This window comes from Oncorhynchus keta, chromosome 11 (genome assembly GCF_023373465.1).
Source record: "Oncorhynchus keta strain PuntledgeMale-10-30-2019 chromosome 11, Oket_V2, whole genome shotgun sequence".
Classification (NCBI taxonomy): Eukaryota; Metazoa; Chordata; class Actinopteri; order Salmoniformes; family Salmonidae; genus Oncorhynchus; species Oncorhynchus keta.
In genome coordinates this window covers 19,743,466-19,757,356 of record NC_068431.1, presented here as the reverse complement: position 1 = coordinate 19,757,356, position 13,891 = coordinate 19,743,466, and the positions used below count along the sequence as shown (strand labels likewise).

The 13,891-nt window shown below is 40.8% G+C and overlaps 1 protein-coding gene across 1 annotated transcript in view; it reads right to left on the bottom strand.

Moving 5' to 3' along the window:
• Window positions 1-9,294, bottom strand: part of tmem132e (transmembrane protein 132E) — a 350,391-nt gene extending 341,097 nt beyond the window's left edge. Inside the window, exon 1 of the mRNA XM_035779824.2 lies at window positions 7,911-9,294. Coding sequence (XP_035635717.1) covers window positions 7,911-7,971 — 61 coding nt within the window. The 5' untranslated portion in view covers window positions 7,972-9,294. The remainder of the gene's footprint in view (window positions 1-7,910) is intronic.
• Window positions 9,295-13,891: the final 4,597 nt, after the last annotated feature.

Below are 13,891 nucleotides of genomic sequence, written 5' to 3'. Positions count from 1 at the left end.
AGCGCAAACTATTTAACAAGCTGAGCAATTTTTCTGAAACTTATTACAATATTTTAAAACTGCAACCAAACCATATTACTCTTGAGTTATGCAACAATACACAAGCATTAGCAGACCATTAAAGGGTTTATTTTCTCATCTGTGCACATTAAATTAGCTGACAATACACAGCTAACTCCTGCTAGCTAGCTAATATACTTCATGATTAAGTAACGTTAGGATATCAGTAAAATTGCCTTAGAAAAAAACAGGCTTCATTTTATCAATATCATGGAAGTAATTGAGGTAAAACGCAAATTGTGACTGAAAACGTGGACAATTCCCAAGGGAGTTGCTTCTTGCCTGGGGGCTTGGTATACTCAAGCAAAAAATAAAAACACAGATTTAAAGCTACGATGACAATTTCAGAATGTAACAGGAATGTAACTGCCGCACCAGCAGTAATGAGTCATGGCCGCAGTAAAAATTCAACATTACCGCTGAGTCACGTTTAATCTCCTACTATGCACTCTGGACATGTTAGCAGTACCCAACTCACTAATGATCATCAGTTTACTACTCAGGGCTTTATTGTCCCACTAACCACTAACATCAATGTAAATGCAATTGAAAATCATTTCATTGTGATTTTGTCAATTTGAAGAAAGAAGTTTAACAAGTTGAAACTGAGTGGAAAACATGATTGTTGTGGATGTTGTTTCAAAGCCTAACACAATAAAATGGATGGTGTTTTAAGGTGAAAATGAATTCAAAAACACCCATGTGCATATTCAAGCATATGCATAGGCCTATGAGGTCAAGCCCCCTGTAAAAAACTTGAATATAAATAATGATTGAGCTGTTATACAATACATAGCCTACTGCATATTACACTAGGCAGAAAACTTAACACATTGGTGTAGCCTAAATTTAAGAAATCCAATTAGCCTGCAATTATAGTGAATTTGATTTTGAATCACTAATTGGTCCCATGTTTCATGAGCTGAAATTCTCAAATCATCAAGTCAAAAGTCGCACCATGCAGCCCATACAGTGGGGCAAAAAAGTATTTAGTCAGCCACCAATTGAGCAAGTTCTCCCACTTAAAAAGATGAGGCCTGTCATTTATCATAGGGACACTTCAACTATGACAGACAAAATGAGAAAAAAAAAATCCAGAAAATCACATTTTTAATTAATTTATTTGCAAATTATGGTGGAAAATAAGTATTTGGTCACCTACAAACAAGCAAGATTTCTGGCTCTCACAGACCTGTAACTCCTTCTTTAAGAGGCTCCTCTGTCCTCCACTCGTTACCTGTATTAATGGCACCCGTTTGAACTTGTTATCAGTACAAAATGATCACAAGAACGGTGAGCAAGAATCCCAGAACCACACGGGGGGGACCTAGTGAATGACCTGCAGAGAGCTGGGACCAAAGTAACAAAGCCTACCATCAGTAACACACTACGCCGCCAGGGACTCAAATCCTGCAGTGCTAGACGTGTCCTCCTGCTTAAGCCAGTACATGTCCAGGCCCGTCTGAAGTTTGCTAGAGAGCATTTGGATGATCCAGAAGAAGATTGGGAGAATGCCATATGGTCAGATGAAACCAAAATATAACTTTTTGGTAAAAACTCAGGTCGTCGTGTTTGGAGGACAAAGAATGCTGAGTTGCATCCGAAGAACACCATACCTACTGTGAAGCATGGGGGTGGAAACATCATGCTTTGGGGCTGTTTTTCTGCAAAGGGCGCCAGGACGACTGATACGTGTAAAGGAAAGAATGAATGGGGCCATGTATCGTGAGATTTTGAGTGAAAACCTCCTTGCATCAACAAGGGCATTAAAGATTTAAAGGAGTGGCTTCGTAAGAAGCATTTCAAGGTCCTGGAGTGGCCTAGCCAGTCTCCAGATCTCAACCCCATCTTTGTTTGTGAGTTGAAAGTCCTTGTTGCCCAGCAAAAGCCCCAAAACATCACTGCTCTAGAGAAGATCTGCATGGAGGAATGGGCCAAAATGCCAGAAACAGTGTGTGAAAACCTTGAAGACTTACAGAAAACGTTTGACCTCTGTCATTGCCAACAAAGGGTATATAACAAAGTATTGAGAAACCTTTGTTATTGACCAAATACTTATTTTCCACCATAATTTGCAAATAAATTCATTAAATTCATAAAAAAATCCTACAATGTTATTTTCTGGATTTTTTTTCTTCTCATTTTGTCTGTCATAGATGAAGTGTACCTATGATGAAAATTACAGGCCTCATCTTTTTAAGTGGGAGAACTTGCACAATTGGTGGCTGACTAAACACTTTTTTGCCCCACTGTAGGATTTAATTTCTAAGGCTTTCTATGGTGTGTATCATTCACAACTAAAGTTGCCAAAACTCTAAATCTAATGCTCAACTTAGTCACTTCATATGTGCGCGCTCACTCCGGAATGGGAAAAATATCCTATTTTATTATGCTAAGTTAAATTTTATTCTTCTTACTATAAAATCATATAATATAAAAATGTCATGTGACTTATAAGCATATCTTGTCTGCTAAATTAACAAGCCTGCAGCCAATGACATGGAGCATAGTCAGATAAACAGTAGGCCAATTCTTATTCTGTTCTTCGGTAAAATAAGTGTTGTTTCTTTAGACCTGCCTAAAATAAATAATGGATTAATTGTGATATGTATTTATCAGAGTTTGATAAATTTACACTGAACAAAAATGTTTTTAAAAAGTTCACATGACTGGGGATACAGATATGCGTCTGTTGGTCAAAGACACGTTTTTAAAAAGGTAGGGGCGTAGAAAATAACTTTTCAGTATCTGGTGTGCAGCGTGACACCTCCTTCTCATAGAGTTGATCAGGCTGTTGATTGTGGCCTGTGGAATGTTGTCGTACACGTCGATCCAAAGGATCCCAAACATGCTCAAGGGGAGACAGGTCTGAGTATGCAAGCCATGGAAAAACTAAGACATTGTCAGCTTCCAGGAATTGTGTACAAAGCCTCGCGACATTGGGATGTATATTATCATGCTGAAACATGAGGTGACGGTGGTGAATGAATGGCATGACAATGGACCTCAGGATCTCATCACGGCATCTGTGCATTCAAATTGCCATCGAAAAATGCAATTGTGTTCTTTGTCCGTAGCTTATGCCTGCCCATATCATAACACTACCACCACTATAGGGCACTCTGTTCACAACGTTGTCATCTGCAAACCACTCGCCATACACTTGGGCTGCGATTGAGGCCAGTTGTATGTACCGGGGTTGTAAGGCAGGTTAGATGCAATGCTAAATTATCAAAAAATATAGAGGCGACTTATGGTAGAGAAACTAACATTCAGCTCTGGTGGACATTCATGCAGTCCGCATGCTAATTGCACACTCTCTCAACTTGATACATCGCTGGCATTGTGTTGTGTGACAAAACTGCACATTTTACAGTGGCCTTTTATTGTCCCCAGTTCAAGATGCCCATGATGTTCCAAAGGCTGAAGCAGCTTGTATGCGTAGAGGCCTGGAGATGCTAAAAGTGTTTGTTAATTAACGGTCATTTACCGTGAGACCGGCAGTCTTTTGCATGATTAAGCGGACGGTGTGTCAATAAGTAATGCGGCTTAGCTCGCGACCTTCGCAGAGTCCATGGGGGAATTGCAGCGGTGAGACAAGATATTAACTACCAATTGGATATCACGAAAAAGGGGGTAACCCCATTGCACAGAAAAGTCTGAATACATTGGCCATGCTGTCAGTCCAGCATGAATTCTGTCATGTTCAAAACAACTGGAAACTCTGATCTGGGAAATCTCAGACTTCAGTGAGTTCAAGACTACTGGGAACTCAGATAAAACGAGCTCTGATGAGGGAAATAATGTTGAACGGTAATACAACCCTAAAGTCCAAGAGCCCACAAGAAGGACCACTGCGCCACATTCCTATTCAAGTGCGCACAGCACAACAAGGGGAGTCCAAAAATTGTATGCTGCTGCATTAATTATGTAATATGCCAGGAAGATATCTATACTGTAGCTAAGAAAGTAATACTAAGTGTATGTTGTGTAGTAAACTGTTAGTAGCCCATGTGCCTCACCCTAATAATTTGGTGTATTTTCACCTCTTGAATTTTACCTACTGTTCTGACTTGTTGGTGCACATTTAGTCTATAGCCTTAGAGAAATATCACCAAATATGAAGATAAAAGCTTTCATTGTCTGCTTATATGCCCCCTTTATTTATCCTACGGTTCTGACTTGGTGTACAGGAAGAATATTTTAAGAACGGCCTGTTCTGTTGTCGTACATTTCAAAAGTGCTGAACAAAGAGTTGCCTTCATCCATCCTAGCTCGCTCATTAATGTCTTAATCGAAATTACGGATTGCCTCTTATCCGCTTATTGTTCCCCTACGCCATAGTTCGTACAGTTCAATTGTCAGTAGAAACCACATTTGTTTAAGCAAGTCAGCCATAGCAGCTATGTTTTTTTAAAGGCAGTAAATGAGGCTGAATGAACTGTTTCGCTGCCAGACAAGGCTCCGCTTATAGCCAGGTGTAGCAGTCGTAAGGTGTACAGAATGCTTTCGGGACAGCTTTATGTAGGCCTAACAGTTTGGTGTCACAGTTATAGTGCAATTAAAGTATTGTATAGTGGCTTTGCTGGCATTTATCAGAAAACATTCGAGTTTGCCCCACCAAGACTTACATGTTAAATCACCACTGCAAGGATGCAATGTGAATTAAAAAGTAGAAAGCTCTTTAGCCACTCCGCTCCTCAGATTCTCCTGTAGTGGTAATGGGGCCTTAAACCTTTGTTTGATCAAGTGCATGTCCTTTGTTGTCCATGTGACCACCTCATACAGACAATGTGTTTCTCTGATCCTAGTTCAACCACCTTTCATCACCTGTCTACTGTGACAATTTGAAGCCTGCAAATATCAAGATCAAAACCTGATTAAATAAAAAAGTGTCAAAAAGCTATACCATCTGACAGACATACTCATTGCATTGCCTTTCACCCATCCTACCCAGACTAAACTATTTTATTTATTATTATTGCCTGGTCCCCAGGCTCAAATTGCACTTGAAAGGGCTGTGTCTTAAAATGGCGGCGGGAGAGGGAACCAGCCAGCTACAGCTGTATTAAATGGGACTTTGAAAATTGGTTTAAATTACCAATCAAAATTACTGTTCTATCACATTAGCCATATTATTTTAGGGATGCCCAATTGAGTTAGAGCATGTGAAAACTACAGTATTTCTAAGATGCGTACAATGAGATTTTGCTAACTAATTTCCTTGTTTAACACTAGAACCGCTAAAGCAGTCATTTTGACTGCTCATTATTATTTAAAAAATTACTGCCATTTTTAAGTCGTGCCCCACTCCGTCCATCACGTTTCCTAAATAGGTATATATAAATACACTGTTGGTGTAATAATTATAATATCACAAACAGAACTAGAGTTATAACCAGTCTCAGGGGGAAAGCATAAAGAAAAAATGACATGCCCTCCTGTTGCCCCTCCTCACAACAGCAGGGCCTGCTGCAGCTCCTTCCTCCTAGAGTTTAAAGTGCCTAGCTGATAATCACCTCAAGTATTGCCTCAAAACTATACTGAAACTATTTTCACACATAAGAGACTAAATCAATTAAGTAAAGTATGATGGGTAGAAAGCGGGAGAATAGGTGAGTTGATGAGCAAGGGGAAGCGAAGGATTACAAATTGTGAATGAAGAACAGGGCAGGCCATTCTATTGATCCATTCTAATTATAATCTTTAAAATGGAATGTAGCATATATTAATACACCGAATCAAAGCAGTCTACAGTGAGAGCGTGCGTAACTGTACATGTTGATCGGCTATCAATATCTGGGAAATTTTCTACAGCAGCAGGTGAGCGAGTGTTGGAGAATATGGTGATAAGGCTTGTGGAACCTTATGTTGGCAAGGGTAGAAATGTCACCATGGAAAAATTCACTTCATTATCATTGGCGAACAAGTTGCTTGCGAAGAAAACAAGTCTGGCCAGCACCATGAACAAAGTAAGACGGGGCTACCTCCCTTTGCGCAAAATAAGGCACCTGCAGAGCCGTTGTCCAATGGTGCTGAAGAATGACAAGACAATGGGGACACAAAGAGAACCGAGGACTATTACGCACTAGAACGAAACAAAAGGTATGTCAAAGTGTGTCAAGCAAGTGAAAGTTAGCAAAATTGTGTCAACTGTTAGGACAAGTGATAACAGCTAAATTAAATCCAAATGGTGCCATTGAATGAAGATGCACGCAACAATTAACTATTTGACTGCTTTCATATCGACACTTCTAGTCATAATGCCATTATCGCTTTTGTGCCGAGTTTCACTATTTATGAAGACCACTTGGCACTTATGTTTAGGCTACTGATGTTTTCATAATTTGACCGTGTCTTTTGACCTTGCATTTTGGTGGTTGGGGTATGTTTTTTTTCTTTCATAGTTATAAAAAAATAAGCTGTTACTGTGTTCTAACACAAATGCTTTCTGTTTCATAGTTGTGACAATTGCACACCACAAATCAAATTGATTTAACACTTGAATTTTGGCATTTGTGATTTTTGTCCTTACATATAGCCAACAGCAACAAACTTTAAGAAAATGCTTGTGTTATCTGAAATAAAATAAAGGTTAGAATATAATGTTACCCAAGGCCTTCATAAAAACATTGTTTTTATAATTACACCGTTATAATGTTGCAGTCTGAATGACTGCTCATTAACTTGAAGGGGGGGCTGTCGAGGCCCAGCGGTTCTAGTGTTAAATTGCTTGCATTGCTCACGCTTTGAAGTCCACAATGTAGGGGAGGTTCTAAGGGTTGCGCTAATGGTAATGCAGAGATCAGCCAATTAAAAATCAGTGGTTGTTTCATCCTCATGCCATACCCTCCAGCACTTAAGAGCGTTGGGCCAGTAACCGAAAGGTCGCTGGTTCAAATACCAGCCGTGGTCCATTCATTGCAATGAAAGCATACAACTATGTGAAAATCTGTTGATCTGCCCTTGAGCAAGGCACTTCACCCTAATTTTCTCCAGGGGTGCAGTACTACTATGGTTACACCTGTAAAAACAACATTTCACATTTTATATATATTTTTTTTTAAACCTGGCGGTTCGACAGAGAGCCGGTTGGAAGACAAGAATTACTCAAAATACACAACAAATAGGAGGTAGAAGGGCAAATTGTTGATCATATTCCTATTATTATGGTTAAAGAAAACTGTACTTATTAATCTAAGTGTGGCAAGCTACACAGCCCTGCTCCCCACCTTGTGGAGAGATGTGTGTGGACCATATAGACCCCCAAAACTACACTGGCCGTGGTCCATTCATTACAATGAAAGCATACAACTGGTTGTATACCTCACATGCATGAATAATTTAACCATAAACAGCTAAAAATAGACAATTAACACGGTGGAATAAAACCGTCGATCCTGTGCATGTCAAGACAGTTAAGTTGGCACACTTCTCCTCACTGCGATTTTAAGGGCGGCAGGGTAGAGCGTTGGACTAGTAACCGAAAGGTTGCAAGTTCATATCCCCGAGCTGACAAGGTACAAATCTGTCGTTCTGCCCCTGAACAAGCAGTTAATTAACCCACTGTTCCTAGGCAGTCATTGAAAATAAGAATTTGTTCTTAACTGACTTGCCTAGTTCAATAAAGGTAAAATAAATTAATAAACTGCATCATTTGGGTCCTATATTGTGCGTGGAGATCATAACCAATCTGAATTAAAGGCGGCACTTCTGCTGTATTTGCTGCTTTCTTGGAATCGCATCTCACTTGACATAGCCTACAACATGCACCAGTCATAATCGAACATAGGCTTATCATTCTGGCGAATAGCCTAGGCTTATTACATGTCGCTCAGTTAGGCACTTACCATTTGAAAGTAGCACCACACAGAGCAGCAGAGTTCCTTTGCAAGATGGTAAAATTGACATCGTAGATATCTCGGTAAATCCAGTAATCAATCGTGAATACAGGAGTCTTCAAATATAGCTTCCGACCGGTGTTTGTCTATGGCAGGTTCTTCGAGAGTCAAGTTCAATTGTTTACAATATATGGTGGTGTAGCCCTTCTGAATCTATCTACTATGTCAAATCTGACAATTGTCTGATTGGCTTTCTGATAAAACGCAAGGCATGACGAAGACTTCTTCTCTTTCCAAAGGAGCACCAAGCGGCAGAAGAAAGTTACATGTATCCGGATTAAGTGGCTCAAATGCGCCCTCAATTAAGTATTCCACAATGTTCCAAATATGAAGCCAAGTCAACTGGTTAATAAATTCAACAAATGCGCAATTGTTCACATACGTGGCAAACAAATATACTATTTGATGTTGAATTCCTCCGCGCTCAGTAGGATAAAGGCTGAGAGATTTGATGGTATAAATTGAAGTGCCTGAGATACAACACGGATTCCCTTAGCCTACAGAAAGATAAACGTTGTGTTTTTCAAACGGTCCAGAAACTGGAGAGCGGTTGTTGATTTCCACGACTGGGCCAATAAAAAAAAACACACAAAAAAGACAACCAACACCGGATGCAACAATTTAGCCAATAAACGCGATTAATGGAGAGTCCGCCCGTCGGTCTTCACTGTGCGGAAGGCAACACCGGTTCGGGTTCAAAGACGGGTGCCTCCTGCCTTTCTTAAAAAGTTATCCAGTACACAGGCGAGACGAATCTTTAGTAAGCAAAACATGGAAATTCCAGGATTAAAATGCTATACTAAAAGAAACTCGACTAATAATATTGGATAGGCTGGGAGATTCCTCGTTTCCAAAACTATCACAGCGTTTCCCAACCCAAGTCACTGCATTTGATTCATGCAGTGATATGATAGTTCATCTCGTTCCCAGATTTTAAACGGCAGTCCATGTACCACGTGTCGATGTTAGGCTACCTAAATCTTCCTCCTACACGTCCTCAGACAAGAATGTTGACCATAGTTACTGAATCTGCGGCAGTAGTCCAAATCCATCCCCTAACTGTGGTTAAAAACTCACGGGTAGTTCGACTTCATTGTTTCGCACTATCCTGCTCAGCGTTGGCCATTTACGCATTCGTTGCCGCTCGTCTGGTTAAGGGAATAAAGAGAAATTGCTAATACATACTCCTCGTATGCGTTGTGTCCGGTACAGCAGGTATTAACAGTATAAACGCGACTTTCTCAAAGGCAGTTGCTACAGAGATCGTTCTCCCTCGATCTAAGGATTCCACACGCACAACTGAAAGTGGCATGAACCAAATTTCAATCACGTGGTACCCTCATCAGACCTCAGTCTGACGCACACAATGCATCGTTTATTCAATGAGATGGACAGTGTGCATGTGTAGCCCATCATGTATTTTTTTTTTCAAATCAATTTGTGAATTAGTATCGAAAACATTTCGTCAATTCTTATAACATGTTGCATGTAGCCTATACATTCGTTGAGCCATAAGCAAATCTAGGCTATTGATTACATTTGACATTCCAGGTGAGCAACATCGTCTATTCTCTGGTTACAACTTGGTCTCAGAAAATGTCGTATTATTCTATAAGTAAATCCGAGACAACATTTAGTATGGTTTTCTTTTGTGGATGTCCATCATTCCTTTCACACGCTAGGCTAGGAATTAGGGGTTAAGGTTAGGAGTTAGGTTCAAGGGTTAGGGTTTGCTAACATGCTAAATAGTTGCAAAGTAGCTATAAGGTAGTAAGTAGTTGCTAATTATCTAAAAGGCTAAAAGTTGTCTGTGACAGGAATCAAACACACAACCATTGGGTTGCTAGACGATCACTTTATACATACACAATGACCCTCCTTTAGTTTTTGCCTTAAGTGACCTTGTGTCTTATGTAACTATACCAAACGTAACATAACATTCTACACTGAAAAAAAGATAAACACAACATGTAAAGCATTGGTTTCATGAGGTGTAATAAAATACCCAAAACAGTTTCCATATGCACAAAAAGCTTCTCTCAAATGTTGTGCACAAATTTGTTTACATCCCTGATAGTGAGTATTTCTCCTTTGCCAAGATAATCCAGCCACCTGACAGGTGTGGTATATCAAGAAGCTGATCATTCCACAGGTGCACCTTGTGCTGCAGAAAATAAAAGGCCACTAAAATGTGTAGTTCAGGTGTCTCAATTGTTTTTAGTTTTTTTAAATGTACCACTTTTTCTCTCCAATTTATGATATCCAATTGGTAGTTACATGCTTGTCCAATTGCTGCAAGTCCCGTACGGACCTCGGGAGAGGCAAAGGTCGAGAGCCATCGCGTCCTCTGAAACACAACCCTGCCAAGCCGCACTGCTTCCTTACTCACTGTTCGCTTAACCTGGAAGCCAGTCACACCAATGTGTCGGAGGAAACACCGTACAACTGGTGACCGCAGTCAGCGTGCATGCACCCGACCCGCCACAAGGAGTTGCTAGAGCGCGATAGGACAAGGCCATCCCGGCCGACTAAACCCTCACCTAACCTGAACGATGCTGGGCCAATTGTACGCCGCCTCATGGGTCTCCCGGTTGCGGCCGGCTGTGATACAGCCCGGGATTGAATCCTGGTCTGTAGTGCCTTAGACCGCTGTGACACTCTGGAGGCCCTTGAAGTCTCAAGTCTTGGGGGAGTGTACAATTGGCATGGTGACTGCAGGAATGTCCACCAGAGCTGTTGCCAGTGAATTGAATGTTCTTTTCTCTACCATAAACTGCCTCCAACGTTGTTTTAGATAATTTAGCAGTACGTCCAACCGGCCTCACAACTGCAGATAGCGTGTATGGCTTCGTGTGGCCGAGCAGTGTGCTTTTGTGAACAGAGTGCCTCACACTCTAAAAAGAAAAGGTTCCTGGAATATCCTTTAGTGGTTCTTAAAATTGAAACTGTGGGGAAACCCTATAAGTTTTTCTGTCTGTTTGTTTCTGTTTGTCTTTCCTATTTAACTTACTTTTATAGATGCCTTGGTGGGTGGATGGTTTGGAGGGAGGGAGGGAGGGAGTGGGGAATGGATGGGAAAATGAGGGGTTAGGTTGTTCTGTTTTTGTTGTTATATCTGAAAATGTATAAGTTAAATAAAAAAAAATAAACAAAGGGTTCTTTAAGGATCCCCTTTTAGTGGATCCTCAAAGAACCTTTTGGGGTACTTTTAACCAGCCCCTCCCCTATTGTAATTTAAATGTTAAATTGTAGTTAAATGTAATAATAATAGTAATATGCTTAACAATAACAATGCTACAATATTTTATTTGTCAGTGTTATGATTTTAATGGCAAAGCAGAATAAAAAAAATCAACATCTGAGGTAAACTCCAAGCAGAGCCCCAAGTCCAATGGATATATCCCCTGTCATGTTGATGTTCTCTGTACAACACTGTGTTCTACTCCCTTCACAGAACAGTGCAAACAGGCTCTAACCAGAATAGAAAGAGTGGGAGGCCCCAGTGCACAACTGAGCAAGACGACAAGTACATTAGTGTTTAGTTTAAGAAACAGACCAGACAAGTCCTCAACTGACAGGTTCATTAAATAGTACCCGTATCTCAGACTGGCCAATAAAAAGAAAAGATGACAGACGAACTCTGCATAGAAGGCCAGCATCCCGGAGTCACCTCTTCACTGTTGACATTGAGACTGGTGTTTTGCGCATACTATTTAATGAAGCTGCCAGTTGAGGACTTGTGAGGCATCTGTTTCTCCAACTAGACACTAATGTACTTGTCCTCTTTCTCCATTGTGCACCAGGGTCCCTCACTCCTCTTTCTATTCTGGTTAGAGCCAGTTTTCTCTGTTCTATAAAGGGAGTAGTACACAGCGTCGTACGAGATATTCAGTTTCTTGCCAATTTCTCAAATGAATTTCTCAGAACAAGAATAATGAGTTTCAGAAGAAAGTTGTTTGTTTCTGGCCATTTTGAGCCTGTAATCGAACCCACAAATGCGGATGCTCAACTAGTCTTAAGAAGGCCTGTTTTATTGCTTCTTTCACCAGGACAACAGTTTTCAGCAGTGCTAACATAATTGCAAAAGGGTTTTGTAAATCATCAATTATCCTTTTTTAAAATCTTTATTTAACTAGGCAAGTCAGTTAAGAACTAATTCTTATTTTCAATGACGGCCAAAGCACACCGGTGGGTGTGCTTTGCTGCAGGAGGAACTGGTGAACTTCACAAAATAGATGGCACCATGAGGCAGGAAAATTATGTGGATATATTGAAGCAACATCTCAAGACATCAGTCAGGGAGTTAAAATATTGGTCACGAATGGGTCTTCCAAATGAACAATGACCCCAAGCATACTTCCAAAGTTGTGGCAAAATGGCTTAAGGACAACATAGTCAAGGTATTGGAGTTGCCATCACAAAGCCTTGACCTCAATCCCATAGAAAATATGTGGGCAGAACTGAAAATGCATGTGGGAGCAAGGAGGCCTACAAACCTGACTCAGTTACACCAGCTCTGTCAAGAGGAATGGACAAAAATTCACCCAACTTATTGTGAGAAGCTTGTGGAAGGCTACCTGAAATGTTTGACCCAAATTAAACCATTTAAAGGCAATGGTACCAAATACTAATTGAGTGTATGTAAACTTCTGATCCACTGGGAATGTGATGAAAGAAATAAAAGCTGAAATAAATGATTCTCTCTACCATTATTCTGACATTTCACATTCTTAAAATAAAGTGGTGATCCTAACTGAATTTTTTTTTGGATTAAATGTCAGGAATGGTGAAAAACGGAGTTTAAATGTTTTTGGCTAAGGTGTATGTAAACTTCCGACTTCAAACGTATGTCCTTCTTTGCAGCACATGACCACACAGCTGGGCAGTAGTCCAGGTGCGACAAGACAAGGGCCTGTAGGCCCTGTCTGATCAACTGAGATGTCAAGAAGGCGGAGTAATGCCGTATCATGGATAGACCTCTTTCCAATTTTAGCAACCATTGAGTCTATGTTCTGACCATGAAAGCTTGCAATCAAGGGTTACACACATTAGTTTAGTCTCCTCAACTTGCTCAAAAGCCACATTATTCAATAATAGATCTAAACAAGGTTTAGCGTTGTCTGTCTTCTGTAAACAAGCGATATAACATGGAGAGGTGGCCCTATCGGAACACTAACCCTGTAAAGGTGTGTAGTAATGTCACGCCTTGGTCATTGTATTTTGTGTTTTCGTTATATTATTTGGTCAGGCCAGGGTGTGACATGGGTTTATGTTATATTGTATTTTCGTATTGGGGTTTGTAGTATTTGGGATCGCGGCTGATTAGGGGTGTTGTATAGCCTTGGCTGCCTGAGGTGGTTCTCAATCAGAGTCAGGTGATTCTCGTTGTCTCTGATTGGGAACCGTATTTAGGTAGCCTGGTTTCGCTTTGTATTTCGTGGGTGATTGTTCCTGTCTCTGTGTAGTTTCACCAGATAGGCTGTAATAGGTTTCACGTTCCGTTTGTTGCTTTGTATTTTGTAATGGTTATTTCATGTATCGCTTTCTTCATTAAAGACATGAGTAACCACCAACTCTTTCGACAAACGAAGAACGACGTTACAGAATCACCCACCACACTCGGACCGAGCAGCATGTTTACAGGCAGCGACAGCAGGAGTAGAACAGGGCTCCGGGCAGCCGAGCGGAAATGGAGGAAAACTCGCCTCCCTGCGGACCTGGCATCCTTTCACTCCCTCCTCTCTACATTTTCCTCCTCTGTCTCTGCTGATAAAGCCACTTTCTACCATTCTAAATTCCAAGCATCTGCCTCTAACCCTAGGAAGCTCTTTGCCACCTTCTCCTCCCTCCTGAATCATCCCCCCTCCTCCCTCTCTGCAGATGACTTCGTCAACCATTTTGAAAAGAAGGTCGACGACATCCGATCCTCG